Raw genomic sequence first — 19691 nt, forward strand, 5'->3', positions numbered from 1 at the left:
CTGATGTTGCTAATCCAATGCACCGCTTAAAATCATCGTACCTAATCACGCGGAAAATTTAATGTTGAGGAAAGAGATTAAGAGTCACGACTGCAATAATATTTAAATACTAAGAGATATATTCGAGATTGACTTTCTCCCTATTTATGACAACATAAATGGTGCAGTTGATAACCACTTGAAAATATTGTACTTAGTCGTGCAGAAAATTTAAGTTGAGAATCGAGTTAAGTGTCACGACTGCAATAGTTACACTTTCAGATATATTTGAGTTCTTTCTCCTTGTTTATGTATGTAATATCCTAAACTAAATATCCCAAAAGGCGCAGTATAAATACAAATATTAGGGGTACTACGGGGAGCAATAACTTAGATATTGGTATAAGTTTTGGTAAAATCTCGGGCATAGAAGTTAGAAGAATATAGATAAAAGGAATTTGTAAGATTAGAGTAGAAATCGTAAACTGGGACACAACAGAAGGCATCAGTGGCAATATCATATTAATAACAAGGATACTAGGAAAGGCCTTACATTATTAGCATCCAGGAACGTGTTAGCAGATCTAATCTCAGGTGATATGGTCACTTAAACAGAATGTGAAAGGAAGGATTAGCAAATCAAGTGTTCTCTGCCAGGCTGGCAGGAAAAAGACCCAAGGGAATAGCAAGATATAGGTGGATTGATATGATAAATAGTGCCTAAAAGATAGAAATATAAGATCTGATAATGTTAGTCTTGACAGGTAACATTTGTTTAATTGATTTGGAGGAAAATTGTCAATAGGAAGTTAGTAATGATGTAAATTTTTCATGTAGTACTATCATATCTTGTACACCTCTTGAGTGTACATGTCAGGAATTTGATGATGATGAAATGATGGAAGTCAGAGTTAATGCCACTACTACCCTCAGTGAATTAAGTCTTCTTAATGAAGGGCTAATATAACACAATTTTGATTACTGAAATATTAAGCTCATATTTGAATTGAGCATGCTGACATTATTCACTCGCTTTGTTGTAGCTTCAAGGTAAAGCAGATTTGTTGCTCAGTATTATTCAATCAAGTATATTACTAGTCATGAACTGACAACTGGCTCCAGTGTACACAGATCCAGATGATGACATCAATGTGATTTTTTTAAAATTAAACTTGAAACAATTATTTAGCAAAGTTCTTTTTTACTCAAACATTAATTATGCATAAATATCTTAAAATGCATACTGCATGCTATTAATGTACAGCAAAAAAAAAAAATAATAATAATAACTAAATGATTCTCTAAGCTGGTTGTTTAAACTATCTATGACAAAGGAACCAAGGCATGAGGTAGATATAATTACGGCTGAAAAATTCTGATAAACACCTAAAACAAAAACGATATTAAAGCAGCTCTTATATATCCTAAAAGAAAAATAAATCATTATGATGAAACATAGGGGTTAAAGAGTTTTAAGATATGTTCTTTCTTGTGGTTATATCAGTTGCTTTAATATCATTTTTGTTCTAGGTGTTCATCCGAACTTTTCAGTCCCCTCCCTCGAGGTATGTTTGTAAACAATGTATCCTCTTGCCAGTTTGAATTTCATGTGGATTGAATTTACTGAATGCATACTATGCACTTATGATATATATATTCTGAAACCCACAATTTGCAATGCAATTCATTTTTTTTTTTTTTGTGTGTGTGTGTGTAGGCATGCAACTCTCACTCATGAAAGGCTGTAAACATATAGTACTGTGGATGGGCTAAGGAATTTTTTTTTTATTAATTTTAATAATTTGTGTATATTTTTATTCATTTTTTCACCTGTTATAGAAACAATCCCTGAAGACCAAACATGGAACTTTTTTAAGACACTTCAGACCTTCCATTTGAATTTCATGTGGAATGAATTTGCTGAATACGTACTATGCACTTGTGATATATCCTGAAACCCACAATTTGCAATGCATTGTGCATGTGTTGTAAACCTGTAGTACTATGAGTGGGCTAAGGTTTTTTTTTTTTTTTTTTTTTTTTTTTTTTTTAGCATTATTAATTTTAATAACTTTTGTATGTCTTTATTCACATTTTTACCTGTTCTGGAAACCCTAATCTATAGACCAAACATGGAAGTTTTTCAAGACACTTAAGGCCTCCAAAATAAAGATGATTGACCAAGTGGTTTTTTTGTAGTGGTGATTTTACCTGTTTTACAAACAGGTAAAAGCACCACTACAAAGCTTACAGTTTTTATTAACAAGAAACCAACATTTTTTGTTCGTGAATAAGTAAAGCAGGCGAATTTATTTCATTGTACTTCTTGCAAAAAAAGGAATTTAAGTGGATGAAGAATGATTATAAAGTTTTAACAAAACACCCACCTGCTCTCTTCCACAGAAGAGTTGGAAGGGGAAACCCTGCAGCCATACATTCCAAAATAATTACAGACTTCACAGTAGTAGTTATATCTTGAGAGGATGCACTCAGGAACTCAGGATGAAGTGACTTTTCAGGTGATTCTAAATACAAGAAATCAATAGGCGTCATTTTAATTATTTTCTCTCACTCACTTTCTCCCTCACACGTACACATGAAAATGCTGTTCCAAATAGTCATTTCTTTCTACACTGCTTTTAAAGGTATTCAAATAATATGGTAATCAAAGCTGAGTAGAAACAGTTACTAAAAACACTAAGCAGATGAATGTGTGTGAGAGAGAGAGAGAGAGACTGAAACCATGTTCAGGAATTCTAAAACAGTGTACTGAGAATTATTCAACAACCAAAAAACACTATGTCAGTGGCAATCCCATGAAAAACCAACATGTTTTTTCATGGGATAGCCATGAAAAAACATGTTGGTATATACCCATGTTATACCCATTCAGTATAACAGACAGGCCACAATCAGTTAGGTGGATATATTATGTAGTTAATAACAATCAACACATGAAGAATGATAGAATCTATTAGCTTCTATATTTATTTCTTCTTAGTTAAAGGTCAACAAGAGATCATTGAACAGATAGACTATTCATGAAGCACGTGTTTATATACTCATGTCTGCCACAGTAGAGAAAACAGGAAAATATTATATACTCTAATACTCTATTAAAGTTCATGGAAAATAAAGATTAGTTTTTATAATATAAACACAAGATTACATAATTCTATCTATCCCAATGGCTTTAACAGGCCTTTAAAGTCCACAACCTTCCAAGCATGCTTGGATTTCGTAACCGAAATACGAGGATAGAATGGTCACTCCTATGCCTCAAGGTATTCTTGGCTGTATCCCTGTGTGTTCACGGGGCCGGTTTGCCTGCTTGCGGGATGAAAAACACCAGATAAACTGGCAGAAAAAACCCTACCTGCGCCCAAGACCGGCTAACTTGGCTATGGCTGAGGAAGATCCTTCAACTCCTCACGTCTCCGATGGGAATCGAACCTAGGACACTCCTTCCCCAGGCATATGCTTGCGAAGCGCAAAGCCATTAGGCTAACCGCGCGAACTTACATAATTCATTTGTTATTTTAAAAAAAATTGTGTAAGTTATGAACAATTAACCATGATTACTTCTCAAAACTCTGAAATAGGAATGTTATCAGAATGACTGAGATATCGATGGTCAAGTTTCACACATTTCAACAAATAAATTTAAATAAACTTAAGTCCAGAATTTTGGTTTAATTCCAGAGAACTGTATCTAGTGTCAATGACATGGAAAGCAAGGCTACATTTATCCAGATTCCAAGAATTTGATGTAGGGCTGATGTTCTTGGATGCTAATCTCAGGAAAACAGTCAGTCTCTGACCAAAATAACAAAGTTCATGACCACACACACCAAGGAAAGAGAGAGGTGGGAAATTATTCTTGGTTGAAAGTAGAAAAGAAAATACTTTTTCACTGAAATGGTTTGATGGTAGTGCATAAATTATCAGGCCAAATGGCATGAAAATGATTCATGTCATTTGTCCTATGGTCAAACTGAAGGATGATATTTATCGATAACTTTTTCAATGGTAGCTTGATTACATTCGTTAGCAGTCACAGTGATTTTTATTCAATTCTTATGACAGAAGGGAATCAGAACAGATAAAATGAGCTTAGTGTATACACAGTTTTAATAATACTTGTCCTCTCTGATGGATGATGCGAGGAGGATGGATATAACTCTGAGTAGAAGAAGGTTTGATAAACAAAAACAAAAAATTGAATGTCTGAAGAAGTGCAGATTATTTTATTTTTATTTATGTTGGGCCCATATACAAGAGGTTGGCTGATCTGGAAATCATGGTAATTTATATTGTCAAATGAAAAAGTGAAGTGTTATCTGCTGTCAGCAATAAGAACTGTGTACAGGCATATCCCAGCCACACGACACGTTAGGTTCCAAGACCACTGTCATACAGCTAATATCACTGTATAGTAAATCGCTGCCTCCCCCCCCCCCGCCCACACACACATTTGTAGATACATGCAATGTCGAATAACATTTTTAAGCAATCATATGTGCATAGGCTGTCAGCATGGGCAAAAGATAATGGGATTCAGTTTAATGTGGAGAAATGTCAAGTTACACATTTTGGGATAAACAGATTACAAGCTGTGTATCCCAAAATCAAATTTGAGGTTATATTGTGAGTGGTTGTGTAATTTAGCGCTGGTGTAAAATTGGTGATTTTTATCCATTTTATTGTGTTTTTTCATTAGAAAATTAGTGTATTATAGTTTATTAGTGTATATTTTTGTGTTTTTAGAGTATTTAGTGTCTTTATAACATTTTTATTGTGATATCGTTGGCATGGCACCAATGTGACGAACAACATCAGCAAAGACAACATTGTCCAGCAGGACTGCAGGGTGTGTGAAATGTATCCATCGAGAAAATTAAAGAATATATGGAAAGAAATTGAAACTTGAGGGGGGGGGGAGGAGTATGTATTAAGTGCTTCAAAAAGTGAACGTCTGTAAGGTGATGGGAACGCAGCAAATACTGATGGCAAGATGGAAAATGTCATTAATATTGATGTGCTGATGACGATTAAAATATACACTTTATTTTATTTTGCCTAAAACACTTATGTATTATGTGCAATGAAGTTTACATACAATTAATAATTTTTTATAATTTTATATTATGTATTTGTTTCATAGTTTATTTGTTTTCTTAACTTACATGAATTACCTTAATTAAATAAAAATATATTTTTTTGTTGGATATGTCATTGTTTATATAATCTTAAAAAAAAACGATTTCAGAACCTAACCCTACTTTTTGTATGTGATCTGAGTCTTGCATAACACGATTTATATAATGTGCCATTTTTGTGGAACCTAACATCCATGTTATACAAGGGTTATCTGTACTAGAAAAAGTGACAAAAAACGAGAATTCAAGAATGGGTACATAAAAATATGATACTGTATGAGAGTCAACATGGCTTTGTGAAGGGTCAGTCATGCCTTAGTAATTTACTAACTTTTCATAATAGAGTAACAGCTAAGTTGGATAAAGGAAATGGCTACATGATGATTTCTTTGGATCTTTCAAAGCCATTTGACAGAACACCACATGGAACTCTGTTACACAAATTAGAACAAATGGGGATGGATATGACACTCGTTAAGTGAGTAAGAGGGTGGCTGCTACACAGATATCAAAAAGTAGTATTATGGAGAGGCAAAATCAAGGTGAAAACAGGTGACTAGTGGTGTGTCGCAAGGTTCAGTGCCAGGACCACTGATGTTTAATTTGTATATAAATGATATAGGAAATAACCTAAAAGGAAATATTCAGTTGTTTGCTGAGGATGCTAAATTAGGTAGAGTAATGGTTAATCAAGGAGATATGGAGAGCTTGCAGGATGATTTAAACAGGCTGTCAGTATAGGCAAAAGATAATGGATGTCAGTTTAATGTCAAGAAATGTAAAGTTAATTGCATTTTGGGATAAATAGATTACAAGCTGTGCATCACATTGATAGCACTGCACTCCAGTAAACAGATGAAGCTAGAGATTTAGGGGTGATGATGGTGGTGGTGGTGGTGGTAGTAGACAAAGAGTTAAAGTTTAGAGAACATATTGTTAAGGTTGCTAAGGTAGACCATAAGATTACTTGGGTATTGAAAATGACATTAACAAGTAGAGATAAGAAAGTTATTTCTCTTTATAAGACGATGATATGTCCACATCTGGATTACTTTGCTAAAGTCTGGTCCCCTAAGTTTCTTAGGGATAGATGAGGAAGCAGTACAAAGGATTCAGAAGCAAGTGACCAAGATGGTGAGTGGCTTGTGGATTTTTCCCTATGAGGATAGATTGAGAGTGTGTGGATTGCAGTAGTTGGTTGATAAGAGAAAAAGAGTGGATATGATAGAAACATTTAAATTGCTTAAAGGGTTTTATAGGACAATTGCAGGGGAAATGTTTCAGCACTTGGTTAAAGGGACCAGAACAAGGAATCATCCCTGGACATTGAATAAAGGTTGTGGTTAATAGGGGTGTAGGGACTAGATTTTTTGCTAGGAGAGTTGTGAATGAGTGGAATGGGTTGCCAGAGTCAGTTGTGAGTGCTCTGTCTGTTAATAGTTTTCAAGGAGGTATGATAGAATATGTGGATAGATTGGGTTCTCCTGCAATGAATCTACAAACTCTATGGAGGTACCTGTATAATAATAATAAATGACATAAATAAAGCATTCATTTATATCAGATATATAAACAAAAAAAGTTATTCTGAATATCTTGACTTAAGGGAACACATCAACCTGTGTGGTCATCAATTTATTACATTAAGTTTATCCATGGCATGCTTAAAGGTCAAAGCTGTATAACTGAGAAGAGACCTCCCCATAGCCTTTAAAGGAATGTGGAGAACCGACCAGGATTTCTGACCTAATGTCCAATCCTCACCTTAACATGGTGCACCCTGTTTGGTATCTACCTGGATACTGAACGAACGAGGATGGGCTGGCAATTGGGGATTTAGCCGACCAAATTGTATTCTTATTGGCTTAAACCACAATATTAAATGATGGTACAACATGATAGAATTTCATGCCAGCTGGGGCATCATCTGGTTAAACAAGGCTCCTGTTGTTTTCGCCTGGGAACCAGGGAGAAGAGCGAAAAGTCGGATATTGGAGCAAATCACAAAACACATGCCAACTCAATATCACCAGAGTTAAAGATCAGTACTATCAACATATTCTTGTTGAGAGGCTTATACGCTGGTTAAACATGATAACTAATATTTAAGGAATTGACAGCGTATACTAGAAATATAGATTAAATAAACTTTAATATATACTTTCCGATATTTCGGCGAACGTCACATTGCCATCTTCTTGGGAACTTACTACAAAGACACGTGCACACAAGTACTAATAACAGCAAATGAGACTGAAGCTAGGAAGCTAGCGTTTTCCTAAAGTCCTGATGGTGCCCCCTGGCAAGCTATATTGGTAGTTCTTGGCCTTTGGGCTGAAGTTCTTCTGATAAAAGTTTCCCAAATTTGGGGCAGTCTCATGCATCCAAATTTGTTGAGGTTTGGCATGTTCCTAAGGGCCGAGGCTGATTCCATGAATAGTCTTTCATACTTGAACTTGCTGCGGTGTATTACTGTGGCTTTCTTCCATCTTATTCTGTGGCGAGTATCCAGAGCGTGGTCTGCAAGCCCAGAGTGGCTGTACTGGTGAAATCGGATGTAATCCTTGTGTTCTGAGATTCTGATATTTGCTGTCCTGCTTGTTTGGCCAAAGTAGGACAGTTTACAGCTGCAAAGGACCTGGTATACACCAGGTAGGTCTAGGGGAAGTGGTTGGTCTTTGGTGGAGCAGATAAGGGATGCCAGTTTTCTATGTGGTCTGTAACAAGTGGTCAAGTCATGTTTTTTTAAGATTTTATTGATTTTTTCCGAGGTGCCTCAGATGTAGGGAATTGCGATGGATTTAGAGTAATCTTTTTTGTGAAGGGGAGGGGGTGGTGGGTTGAGGATAAATGGGTTAAGTATTTTTTGGAGGGGGTAGCCGTTGGCTGAGAAAGTGTCACGGTTGTGATTTAGTTCAGTGGTTAGGGCTTGATCATTAGAACAGATTATTTTTGCCCTGTTGAATAATGTTTTAATAACTCCATATTGTTGTGAGGGGGGGGGGGGGGGGGGATTGTTGGTGAATGTATCTGCCTGTATGGGTGGGTTTTCTATAAACTGAGAAAACCAAGGTTCCATCAGGTTGGCAGGTGACTAGTGCGTCTAGGAAGGGGAGGTTATTGTTTTCCTCTTTTTCCAAGGTGAATTTGATTCTAGGGTGTTGGTTGTTCAAGTGTGTTAGGAAGGAGAGGAGTGAATCCGGGCCATGTGGCCAAATAGCGAAAACATCATCAACGTAGCGAAGCCATATGGTAGGTTTTTGTGGGGCTGACTTTAAGGCTTTCTCTTCAAATGTCTCCATGAAGAAGTTGGCCAAGGATGGGGAAAGTGGTGAGCCCATGGCTGTCCCCTCTATTTGTTTGTAGAATTTTTCCTGCCAAACGAAATAGCCTGAGTTCATTGTAAACTGAAATAGGGCTGAGATATCGGGAGGAAATTTAGCTTGGATTAGCTCTAAGGTTTCTTTGAGGGGGACATTCGTGAATAGAGAGGAGACATCAAAACTGGTCATTATGTTGGAGTGTAAGGTTTTCTATACTGGCTTTGAAGTGGGCTGAGTTTTTTTATGTGTGATGGTGTATTGCCAGTATAGTGTGAGAGCGCTTTGACTAAATGCTTGGCTAGTTTGTAAGTGGGGGAATCAATGCCATCCACTATGGGACATAATGGCACATTTACTTTGTGTATTTTTAGAAGCCCATATATGCGGGGGGGTCTAGAGTTATAGGGTTTTAGTCTGTTGGTAATCTCCACAGGCCAAGAAGTGACCTTCTTAAGGAGCCTATGGAGTTTTCTAATTTGTGAGTTGGTGGAATTGTAATCAATGGGGAGGTAAGTGGAACGATCTAATAATAAAGCCTTGAGCTTACCTGTGTAGTCTTTGAGATTGAGTACCACAGTGGCGTTCCCCTTATCCGCTTTGGTGATCACTATTTTTTTGTTTCTCTTCAATTCTTGTAGTGCCTTGTATTCAAGGCATCCCTTATCCGCTCCACCAAAGACCAACCACTTCCCCTAGACCTACCTGGTGTATACCAGGTCCCTTGCAGCTGTAAACTGTCCTACTTTGGCCAAACAGGCAGGACAGCAAATATCAGAATCTCAGAACACAAGGATTACATCCGATTTCACCAGTACAGCCACTCTGGGCTTGCAGACCACGCTCTGGATACTCGCCACAGAATAAGATGGAAGAAAGCCACAGTAATACACCGCAGCAAGTTCAAGTATGAAAGACTATTCATGGAATCAGCCTCGGCCCTTAGGAACATGCCAAACCTCAACAAATTTGGATGCATGAGACTGCCCCAAATTTGGGAAACTTTTATCAGAAGAACTTCAGCCCAAAGGCCAAGAACTACCAATATAGCCCGCCAGGGGGCACCATCAGGACTTTAGGAAAACGCTAGCTTCCTAGCTTCAGTCTCATTTGCTGTTATTAGTACTTGTGTGCACGTGTCTTTGTGGTAAGTTCCCAAGAAGATGGCAACGTGACGTTCGCCGAAATATCGGAAAGTATATATTAAAGTTTATTTAATCTATATTTCTAGTATACGCTGTCAATTCCTTAAATATTAGTTATCATACTATCAACATAAGAAGCCTGAATGGCAAAGAAATGGAGCTAGATGAGGAATTAGATAAGTACCAGATTGACATAATAGGGGTGACTGAAACAAAAAAGGCCAAAACTGGTGGGCTCTTTCTGAGCAATAAATACAAAATGTTATATTCAGGCAATGACAATCAAAGAAAAGAAGGAGTAGCCATAGTATTCAACACTAAATACGAGCTAATCTTCTTGAATGGCAGGAAATTTCAAGTAGAGTAATGTGGGCAAATATCAGAATAGGGAAACTGGACAATGAGACTTATTTGTGCCTATGGTTCTACTAAGGTAGAAGTGGAAGAATTTTTTCAGGCTTTAGAAAAAGCAACTGACGTAATGAAAATTATGTCAGTTGCTTTTTCTAAATAGTATCTAAATAGCAGAGTAGGAAATGATTGTCAGACATACAAAAATATTTTGGGAAAATTTGGAGAAAAGAGCAAAGCTAATAATAATGGCAAATATCTTGGATTTCTGCTCAGGATATGGACTGGTTATTACTAACACCATGTTCCAACATAAAAATGTGCACAAATTCACATGGAGAGAAGAGGCAAGGAATAAGAAAAGTCTCATTGACTATGTTATTGTTGATAGTGATGTTTTCTCCCTGGTGCAGGACACCAGCATGTATAGAGGATTTGAAATTGGAAGTGATCACCATTTAGTTTTGAGTAGAATAAAATTGAATTTTATATTGAAAAGAAGTATATGTAAGAAAGTTTTAAAACAATAAAAGTTGAGCAGCTCTCAGATCTGAACTGTAGACTAAAATATACAAACATTATTCAAGAAAAAATGAGAGAGCTTTAGAACAGGAATCAAACCTTGGAGATTCAGCGGCAAGCTCTGAAGAAAACATTGATTGATTCTGCCAGAGAGGCATGTGGTGAGGTTGTCTGCAAGGATAGAAAAATCAGAACTCCCTGGTGGACACAGCAAGTTAAAGAGGCAGTAAAGGAAAAGAAGAAAGCATATCAAAAGTTCCTCACAAATAAGTAAGCTTGTGCTCTTAGATAATACAGAGACAAATGTAAGAAAGCTAAACACTGTGTAAAATTAGCTAAACAAAAGTCATTGGAAGACTTTGGTAAGAACATAGAAAATAAATATCAAGAAGGTGGCAAGATATTCTGGAGGTTGTTGAAAAAGCTCAGAAATGGAGGAAAGAGTGCTGTAAAAGGAATTAGAGATTATAAAGGTGATATGAAAATTGGAGAAAAAGATATCCTTGAAGTAATGAGTAATTACTTCGAAAAATTGCTAAATGAAACAAGCAGTGATAGTACAGTGGTAAAAAACACTCAACAGGCATATAGTCAGGAATACATATCCATACTTGAAGTAGAAAAAGCCATCAATGGCTTGAAATGTGGAAAGGCTGCAGGAGTAGATGATATTAGACCAGAAATGCTCAAGAATGGAGGTATAAAAGTTTTACAGTGGCTACACTGCATAGTTCAGAAGGCCTGGACAGAAGGACAAATTCAGGATGATTGGAGTAGAGCTCCAATAGTACCCATATATAAAAAGGGAAATAAAACTGTTTATTAGAAATACAGAGGTATTTCTCTACTGAGTGTTCCCGGTAAGATTCATGTCCATATACTTGAGAAATGGTTGAGAAGGATTGTGGAAGAGAAGCTTGGTGAGGAACAAGCTGAATTCAGGCCAAATAGAGGGTGTCAGGATCAGATATTCACTTTATGAGAAACAGTTGAAAAGTCATGGGAATATAACTAAGATCTGTATTTAAGTTTTGTAGATCTGAAAAAAGCATATGACAAGGTGCCAAGAGAGAAGCTATTCAAAATGCTACAGTTGTATGGTGTCAGTGGATCATTATCTCAAGCAATACTTAGTCTTTATTTGAGTTGTAACTCAGCAGTTAGAATTGAGGAAGTACAGGAAGGTAGTTTAATGTTAAATCTGGTGTCAAACAAGGATGTACGTTATCACCTCTATTATTCATTATCTATATGGATCACATTATGAAGGAAAGTGGTATTAACCCTGATATCAAAATTGGAGATGTTAATGTCAGCTCCTTGCTTTATGTGGATGATGTTATACTTCTAAATAAATCCACTACAAGTGTGCAAGATTCCCTCACTAAATTGAATAACTGTTGTGATAGATATGGTATGAAGGTCAGCAATAACAAGACAAAGATAATGAAAATAGGCAGAAGCATTGAAAATATCAGCTGCATTGTGAATGGAAAACCTATAGAACAAGTAAAACATTTAAGCTACTCAGGCACGATTTTTAGTGAAGATTGTAAATTAAATATGGAAATAGACAACAGAATCAACAAAGCTGATATGGTAGGAATCAACTGAATAAATTTACATGGAATAAGAGAGAAATTAGTGAAAACACTAAATTAGCTGTATACAAGACAGTGTTCAAACCAATGTTATCTTATGGATCTGAGTCAGAGGTAGAACTCTTGACCAAAGACTAGAGACCACATATATGAGAGTCCTGAGAAAGATTAGGGGCGTGAACAGATAGCATCAATGGCAATATCATATTAAAAACGAGGATATTAGGAAAGAACTTGAAATTGTCAACATCCAGGAATGCGTTAGCAGAGCTAATCTCAGGTGGCATGGTCACTTAAACAGAATGGGCGAGGAAAGATTAGCCAAACAAGTGTTCTCTGCTAGGTTGGCAGGGAAAAGACCCAAAGGAAGATCAAGATATAGGTGGATTGACATGGTAAAAAGTGCCTTAGAAGATAGATATATAAATATAAGAGTCTGACAATGTTGTAGCTTTGACAGGTAACAGATTGATTTGGCAGGAAATTGTAGATAGGAAGTTAGTAATGATGTAAATTTTTCATGTAGTACTATCATATCCTGTACACCCCTTGAGGTTAAATGTCAGGAATTTGATGATGATGAAGTTTATACATTTCTGCAATAAGACTAACATTTACAGTTAATTATAGTATTAACTATCATAGCACTTTTCGCTTCACTTAGAACTTTGCTTTTATTAATAACTGTACCAAGAGGTAGTACAAGGTCAGTTTAAACTGCAGTTTTGTGTTTTAAACCATCATCACTGAATTTAATCATTTTAATCTTAGCAAGCAATGTAAATGGAATAGGTTTACATGTCAGTCTTCTTTTCACCAGAGTAATAACACGCTACTTTGATTTATCTACCATTATTAACAATAGTAAAATGAAACAGTTTTATGTGCAATAACTAACTACTTGGGATTCCTAAGTTTTTCCATGCCATTTGATCAAAGAGAGGCAACATAAGCCAGATCATCATCTGTTGATCTGCAATGGCAAAATCCATACTGGAAATTATTTATTAGTTGAGAAACTTCAAACTAGAGTAGAAGGGTTAATGATTTTCTCCATTACTTCAGAAAGAACTGCAACTAGTAAAACAGAAGTGGTAATTATGCATAACGAAGATCAGTCGCCCATATTAAGAATGGGTTGCATATAGGTTAATTTCCAGAATGCTAGATAAGAATAAAATAGCAACACAGAAAAAGAGTCAACTCCCAAGAGGAAACTTTCAGAACAAGAACAGCTGGAACAATACCATCCAGAGAGGAAAATATTGGTATGAAGTTTAGAAAAGATTCTTCTCATTTCTTTCTGGTGAAAGAAACAAGTTTTTTTCTGGAGTTCCAAGCGAGTGGAAGGAAGGCAAGATTGTGCTGCTTCATAAGGGAGGTGAAAGAACTCAGGCATCAAATTATAGGCCTATCTGTGTGTCAGGTGTTGTGGTTAAGTTGTTGGAAAAGCTGGTGAGAACTAGGATCCAGAAGTAGGTTGACAACAATGGTATTATCTTTGATGGAGAACATGGATTTTCTAAAGGAAGGTCAAGTTTCAGTAATCTACTTACATATTAAATAAGGTGACAGCTTCCTTGGACAGAGGAGAGGGATACACGGTAGTATACTTATATTTCGATAGATTACCGCATGATAACTTGATAGTCAAACTAGAGTGGATGGGGCTGGATATTAGCTTAGTGCACTGGATCGGAGACTGACTATCAGCAAATTGTGTATGGGGGAGGAATATCCAGGAAGAATAAAGTCACTAGTGGTGTGTCTCAGGGGTCTATTTTAGGGACACTGCTGTTTAACTTGTATGTTAATGATATTGATGATACAGAAGATTTAAATGGTAATATTCAGTTGTTTGCAGATGATGCAAAGTTGGGACGAACTATGAAGAGTAGAGAAGATGTTGTGGCCTTACAAGAAGACTTGAATAAATTTAGGGGAAACATTGACAAAATTGTGAGGACAACCCAGAATTCTGGGAATGGTGTGGAGGACACTGACTTGTAGAAGTAAAGAGATGCTTGTTCCATTGTATAAGGATTTGATTAGGCCACACATGGACTTCTGTGCACAGATTTGGTCACCTAGTTTTCAAAAGGAACAAAGAGATGTTGGAAAGCATCCACAGGCAACTCACTAATGTAGTTTCTTTCTGTCTCTGGAATGTCGAATATGAGGAAAAGTTCAAAAGATGCAATTTACAGTCTAATGGATAGGAGGAAGAGGGGTGATATGATAGAGACCTACAAGTTAGTAAGGGGTTGTTATAAGATCGATATTGGAGAGGTTTTACAGAAAACAGTGGGAGATCAGGGAAGAACCTGAGGTCATTCCTGGAAGCTGTGTAAGGAGGGTGTGAGCAGGGGGGTTGAGAAGAAATTTTTTTTCATGCAGAGTTGTGAATGATTGGAATGCCTTGCTTGAGAGTGTGGTATCTGCAGAGAATTTGAGCATGTTTAGGTTCGGTATGAGTACCTCAAACACACTCGTGTGTATGACAAAAGGACCGCCTAGATGAGTCTCTGACTCCATGGGGTCTTGGCATAATAATAACTTTCAATTCATTTTTAAGTGCTTGCTCACTGGAGCAAAACTTTAAAACTCTGTTTAAAGCCACATAACCTTTTGGTCTAAGAGTTAATTATAATTAGGACTATAGTAATCTAGGATATTAGCTTTATTATAACAAACACTTATGTTAAATTATTGATTAGGCCACCAATTTTTCAGTATTAAAGTATTAATATGAGTTTGTTCTCTGATGACATTATAAATAGGATACAGCTTTGATGTAATGTTTCCTTTTTTTTTTCACTAGATGTCATGCCAGTAGAATATCGGTTGATCAAATCATTGGCATACTCTTTGAAATGTAATATAGCTTGTCTTTATGTGTGTGTGCGCACGAGCGTGCGTGCTCCAGATGCATGGCTGGAAAATTTGCCGGAAAAAAATTTAACTAACATTCTGCTGACCTTACCAACCAGTTATCATCATCATCAAATTCCTGATAAATACCCTCAAGGGGTGTACAGGATATGATAGTATTACATGAAAAATTTACATCATTACTAACTTCTATCCACAATTTTCCTCCAAATCAGTCTGTTACCTCAAGACTCCAATATTATCAAATCTTATATTTCTGTCTACTAAGGCACTTTTTACTGTATCAATCCACCTATATCTTGGTCTTCCTCTGGGTCTTTTTCCTACCAACCTGGCAGAGAACACTTGTTTTGCTAATCTTTCCTCTCCCATTCTGTTTAAGTGACCATACCACTTGAGATTAGCTCTGCTAATGCATTCTTGAATGTTGACAATGTAAAGTTCTTTCCTAATATCCTCATTTTTAATATGATACTCCCATTGATTCCATCTGTTCACACATCTAATCTTTCTCAGGACTCTCATATCTGCTGTCACTAGTCTTCACTTCTGACCCAGCTCTCAGATCCATAAGTTAAAATTGGTTTGAACATTGTCTTGTATACAGCTAATTTAGTGTTTTGGCTAATTTCTCTCTTATTCCATATAAATTTATTCAGTTGGCTTCCTGCCATACCAGCTTTGTTGATTCTGTTGTCTGTTTCCATATTTAATTTACCATCTTCACTAAAAATCGTGCCTAAATAGCTGAAATGTTTTATTAGTTCTATGGGTTCTCAATTCACAATGCAGTTGATATTTTCAATGTTTCTGCCTATTTTCATTGTCTTTGTCTTTTTTAATGCTTATCTTCATACAAAATCTATTACAACAGTTATTCAATTTAGTCAGGGAATCTTGCAGACCTGTAGCAGATTGATTTAGGAGCATAACATCATCCACATAAAGCAAAGAGCTGAGATTAATATCTCCAATTTTGATATCAGGTTTAATACCACTTTCCTTCATAATGTGATCCATATAGATAATGAATAAGAGATGAGAATAATATACATCCTTGTCTGCCACCAGATGTAACATTAAACCCCCTTCCTGTACTTCCTTCAATTCTAACTGCTGACTTACAACTCAAATAAAGACTAAGTATTGCTTGATATAATGCCCCATTAACACCATATAACTGTAGTGTTTGGAATAACTTCTCTCTTGGCCGTGTCATATGCCTTTTCCAGATCTACAAAACTTAAATACAGATCTTTGTTATATTCCCATGAAAATCTGATCTTGACAGCCTCTATTTGGACTCAATCCAGCTTGTTTTTCATCAAACTTCTCTTCCACAATCCTTCTCAACCATTTCTCAAGTATATATGCATATATATTACCAGGACCACTCAGTAACGAAATACCTCTGTAATTCTCACATTGTTTTATTTCCCTTTTTATATATGGGTACTATGAGAGCTCTACTCCAATCATCTAGAATTTGTCCTTCTGTCCAGGCCCTCTGAACTATGCAGTGTAGCCACTGTAAAACTTTTATACCTCCAATCTTGAGCATTTCTGGTCTAATATCATCTACTCCTGCAGCCTTTCCACATTTTAGACTTTTGATGGCTTTTTCTACTTCAAGCATGGATATGTATTCCTGATTGCATGCCTGGTCAGTGTTTTTTATCACTGTGCTGTCATCACTGCTAGTTTCATTTAGCAATTTTTCGAAGTAATTACTCCATACTTCAAGGATATCTTTTTCTCCAGTTTTCATATCACCTTTATGATCTCTAATTCCTTTTACAGCACTCTTTCCTCGATTTCTGAGCTTCTTCAACAACCTCCAGAATATCTTGCCACCTTCTTGATATTTATTTTCTATGTTCTTACCAAAGTTCTCCCATGACTTTTGTTTAGCTAGTTTTACACAGTGCTTTCTTACATTTGTATCTGTATTCTCTAAGAGCACAAGCTGACTTATTTGTGAGGAACTTTTGATATGCTTTCTTCTTTTCCTTTACTGCCTCTTTAACTTGCTGTATCGACCAGGAAGTTCTGATTTTTCTATCCTTATAGACAACTTCACAACATGCCTCTCTGGCTGAATTAGTCAGTGTTTTTTCAGGGCTTGCCACTGAATCTCCAAGGTTTGATTCCTGTTCTCAAGCTCTTTCATTTTTTCTTGAATAATATTTGTGTATTTTAGTCTACACTTTAAAACTTTCTTGCATTTTCTTCTTTTCAACATGAAATTCAATTTTATCCTACTCAAGACTAAATGGTGATCACCAGAGTGTACAAATCCTCTGTACAGTCTGGGGTCTTGCACCAGGGAGAAAACATCACTATCAACAATAACAAAGTCAATGAAACTTTTCTTATTCCTTGCCTCTTCTCTCCATGTGAATTTGTGCACATTTTTATGTCGGAATATTGTGTTAGTAATAAGCATTCCATGTCCTGAGCAGAAATCCAAGTATTTGCCATTATTAGTAGCTTTGCTCTTTTCTCCAAATTATCCCAAAATATTTTTGTATGTCTGACAACCATTTCCTAGTCTGCTATTTAGATCCCCAACAAGGTTCAACTTTTCCTTTTTCATTGTATCAGTTGCTTTCTCTAAATCCTCAAAAAATTCCTCCACCCCTATCTTAGTAGAACTTTCTGTGGGACCAAGTCTCATTGTCCAGTTCCCCATTCTTATATTTGCCCAAATCACTCTACTTGAGACTGCCTGCCATTCAAGAAGATTAGCCTCGTATTTAGTGTTGAATACTATGGCTACTCCTTTTCCTTGATTGTCATTGCCTGAATATAACATTTTGTATGTATTGTTCAAAAAGATCTCAGCAGTTTTTCCTTTTTTTTGTTTCAGTCATCCCTATTATGTCGATCTGGTACTTATCCAATTCCTCAGCTAGCTCCATTTCTTTGCCATTCAGGCTTCTTGAACTCTGGTGATGTTGAGTTGGGGTGAGTTTTCGGATTTGTTCCAGTAGCTGACTTTTCGTTGTTTGCCCTGGTTCCCTGACGAAAACAACAGGGGCCTTGTTTAACCTGGCAACGCCCCAGCTAGCATGAAATTCTGTCATGTTGTACCATCATTTAAAATTTTGGTTTAAGCCAAAAAGAATACAAGTTGGTTGGCTAAATCCCAAATTGCCAGCCCATCCTCGTCCGTTTCAGTCATCCCTATTATGTCGATCTGGTACTTATCCAATTCCTCAGCTAGCTCCATTTCTTTGCCATTCAGCTTCTTGAACTCTGGTGATGTTGAGTTGGGGTGAGTTTTCGGATTTGTTCCAGTAGCTGACTTTTCGTTGTTTGCCCTGGTTCCCTGACGAAAACAACAGGGGCCTTGTTTAACCTGGCAACGCCCCAGCTAGCATGAAATTCTGTCATGTTGTACCATCATTTAAAATTTTGGTTTAAGCCAAAAAGAATACAAGTTGGTTGGCTAAATCCCAAATTGCCATCCCATCCTTGTCCGTTCAGTATCCAGGTAGATGTTGTGCACCCTGTTAGGTATCTAACAGGGTGCACAATGAGAAGGTGAGGATTGAACACGATGTCAGAAGCCCTGGTCGGTTCTCCATTCCCTTAAAGGCTATGTGGAGGTGTCCTCTCAGTTATATAGCTTTGATCCTTAAGTATCAAACAGTTAGAGAAAGATAATTTCTTTAAAATTAAGCTTTCTAACTGACAGTCTGCTTGTGTGCTTCCTTTGATAAATATTTCTATGCACTAACCCCATTGTAATGATCTATACCATGAAAAATAGTAGATGATATGAACTATGTTTACAGAATAGATAGAAAATACATTGAATAAACGTATTGGAAGTGTGAAAAGAAAGAGTGCAAAAAAAAAAAAAAAAAAGAGTACATACCACATTGCATGACGATTAATTTTTCAATATGTAAAACATTCAATGAGCATTGTCACCCTTCTCAACCCGTGAAACCTAAAGTTTATCAAGCAATGGCAAGCTTAAAATCATCAGCTACTATGAGGGTGGTCTGAAAAGTGTGACCTAACAATGAAATAACAAATTTATAATTTCAAAATTATTTATATTTTTCAACATAATCTCCCTTAAGACTAATACGTTTATTCTAGCTATGCTCCAGTGCCATTATCCTGTTCCAGTAGTGGTTCTCAGTACGATCCGCAAAATACCACTCTTCAGCTGCAATCACCTCTTGATTCGAAGAAAAATGCTGACCAGCTAGGGAGAGTTTTAGTTTTAGACTTCTATCTCTTCCAATTTGAAATTGAAAGAGACAGAAGTCAGAGGGAACCAAATCTGGGGAATAAGGTGGATGTTCAAACAATTCATAGTGCCGATCCCTTAATTTTCCCATTACCAAAACCTTTGTGGGCAAGTGCATTGTCCTGATGAAAGATGATTTTTTCCTTCTGCAAACTGGGTTTTTTCTCACGAATTTTTTCATCTAGTCTGGTTAAAAGATCGGAATAATATTCCTCGGTTATTGTTTTACCCTTTTCAAGATAATTAATAAACAAAATGCCTTTAGCATCCCAAAACAAATGCCATAAACTTGTCTTCTTTGAACAACCTGCTTCTGTCTGCTGTTTTGATTGCTGTTTGGATTCTGGTGTTTAATGGTGAATCCAAGTCTCATCATAGTAATAATTCGATGCACAAAATCAGTTTTATTCTTGTTAAACTGCTCCAAGCACTGTTCAGAGATTTTCATGCGAGTG

General features: G+C 36.5%; 1 protein-coding gene across 1 annotated transcript in view; it reads right to left on the reverse strand.

Annotated features, from left to right (window-relative positions):
* Nucleotides 1-19691, reverse strand: part of LOC150093808 (protogenin-like) — a 497946-nt gene that overhangs the window by 369428 nt on the left and 108827 nt on the right. The window contains exon 6 of the mRNA XM_090412521.1: nt 2367-2504. Within this exon, the coding sequence (XP_090268647.1) occupies nt 2367-2504 (138 nt within the window). The remainder of the gene's footprint in view (nt 1-2366; nt 2505-19691) is intronic.

This window comes from Typopeltis vanoorti, chromosome 23 (assembly GCF_054136105.1).
Source record: "Typopeltis vanoorti isolate ZY-2024b chromosome 23, IOZ_Tvanoo_1.0, whole genome shotgun sequence".
NCBI lineage: Eukaryota > Metazoa > Arthropoda > Arachnida > Uropygi > Thelyphonidae > Typopeltis > Typopeltis vanoorti.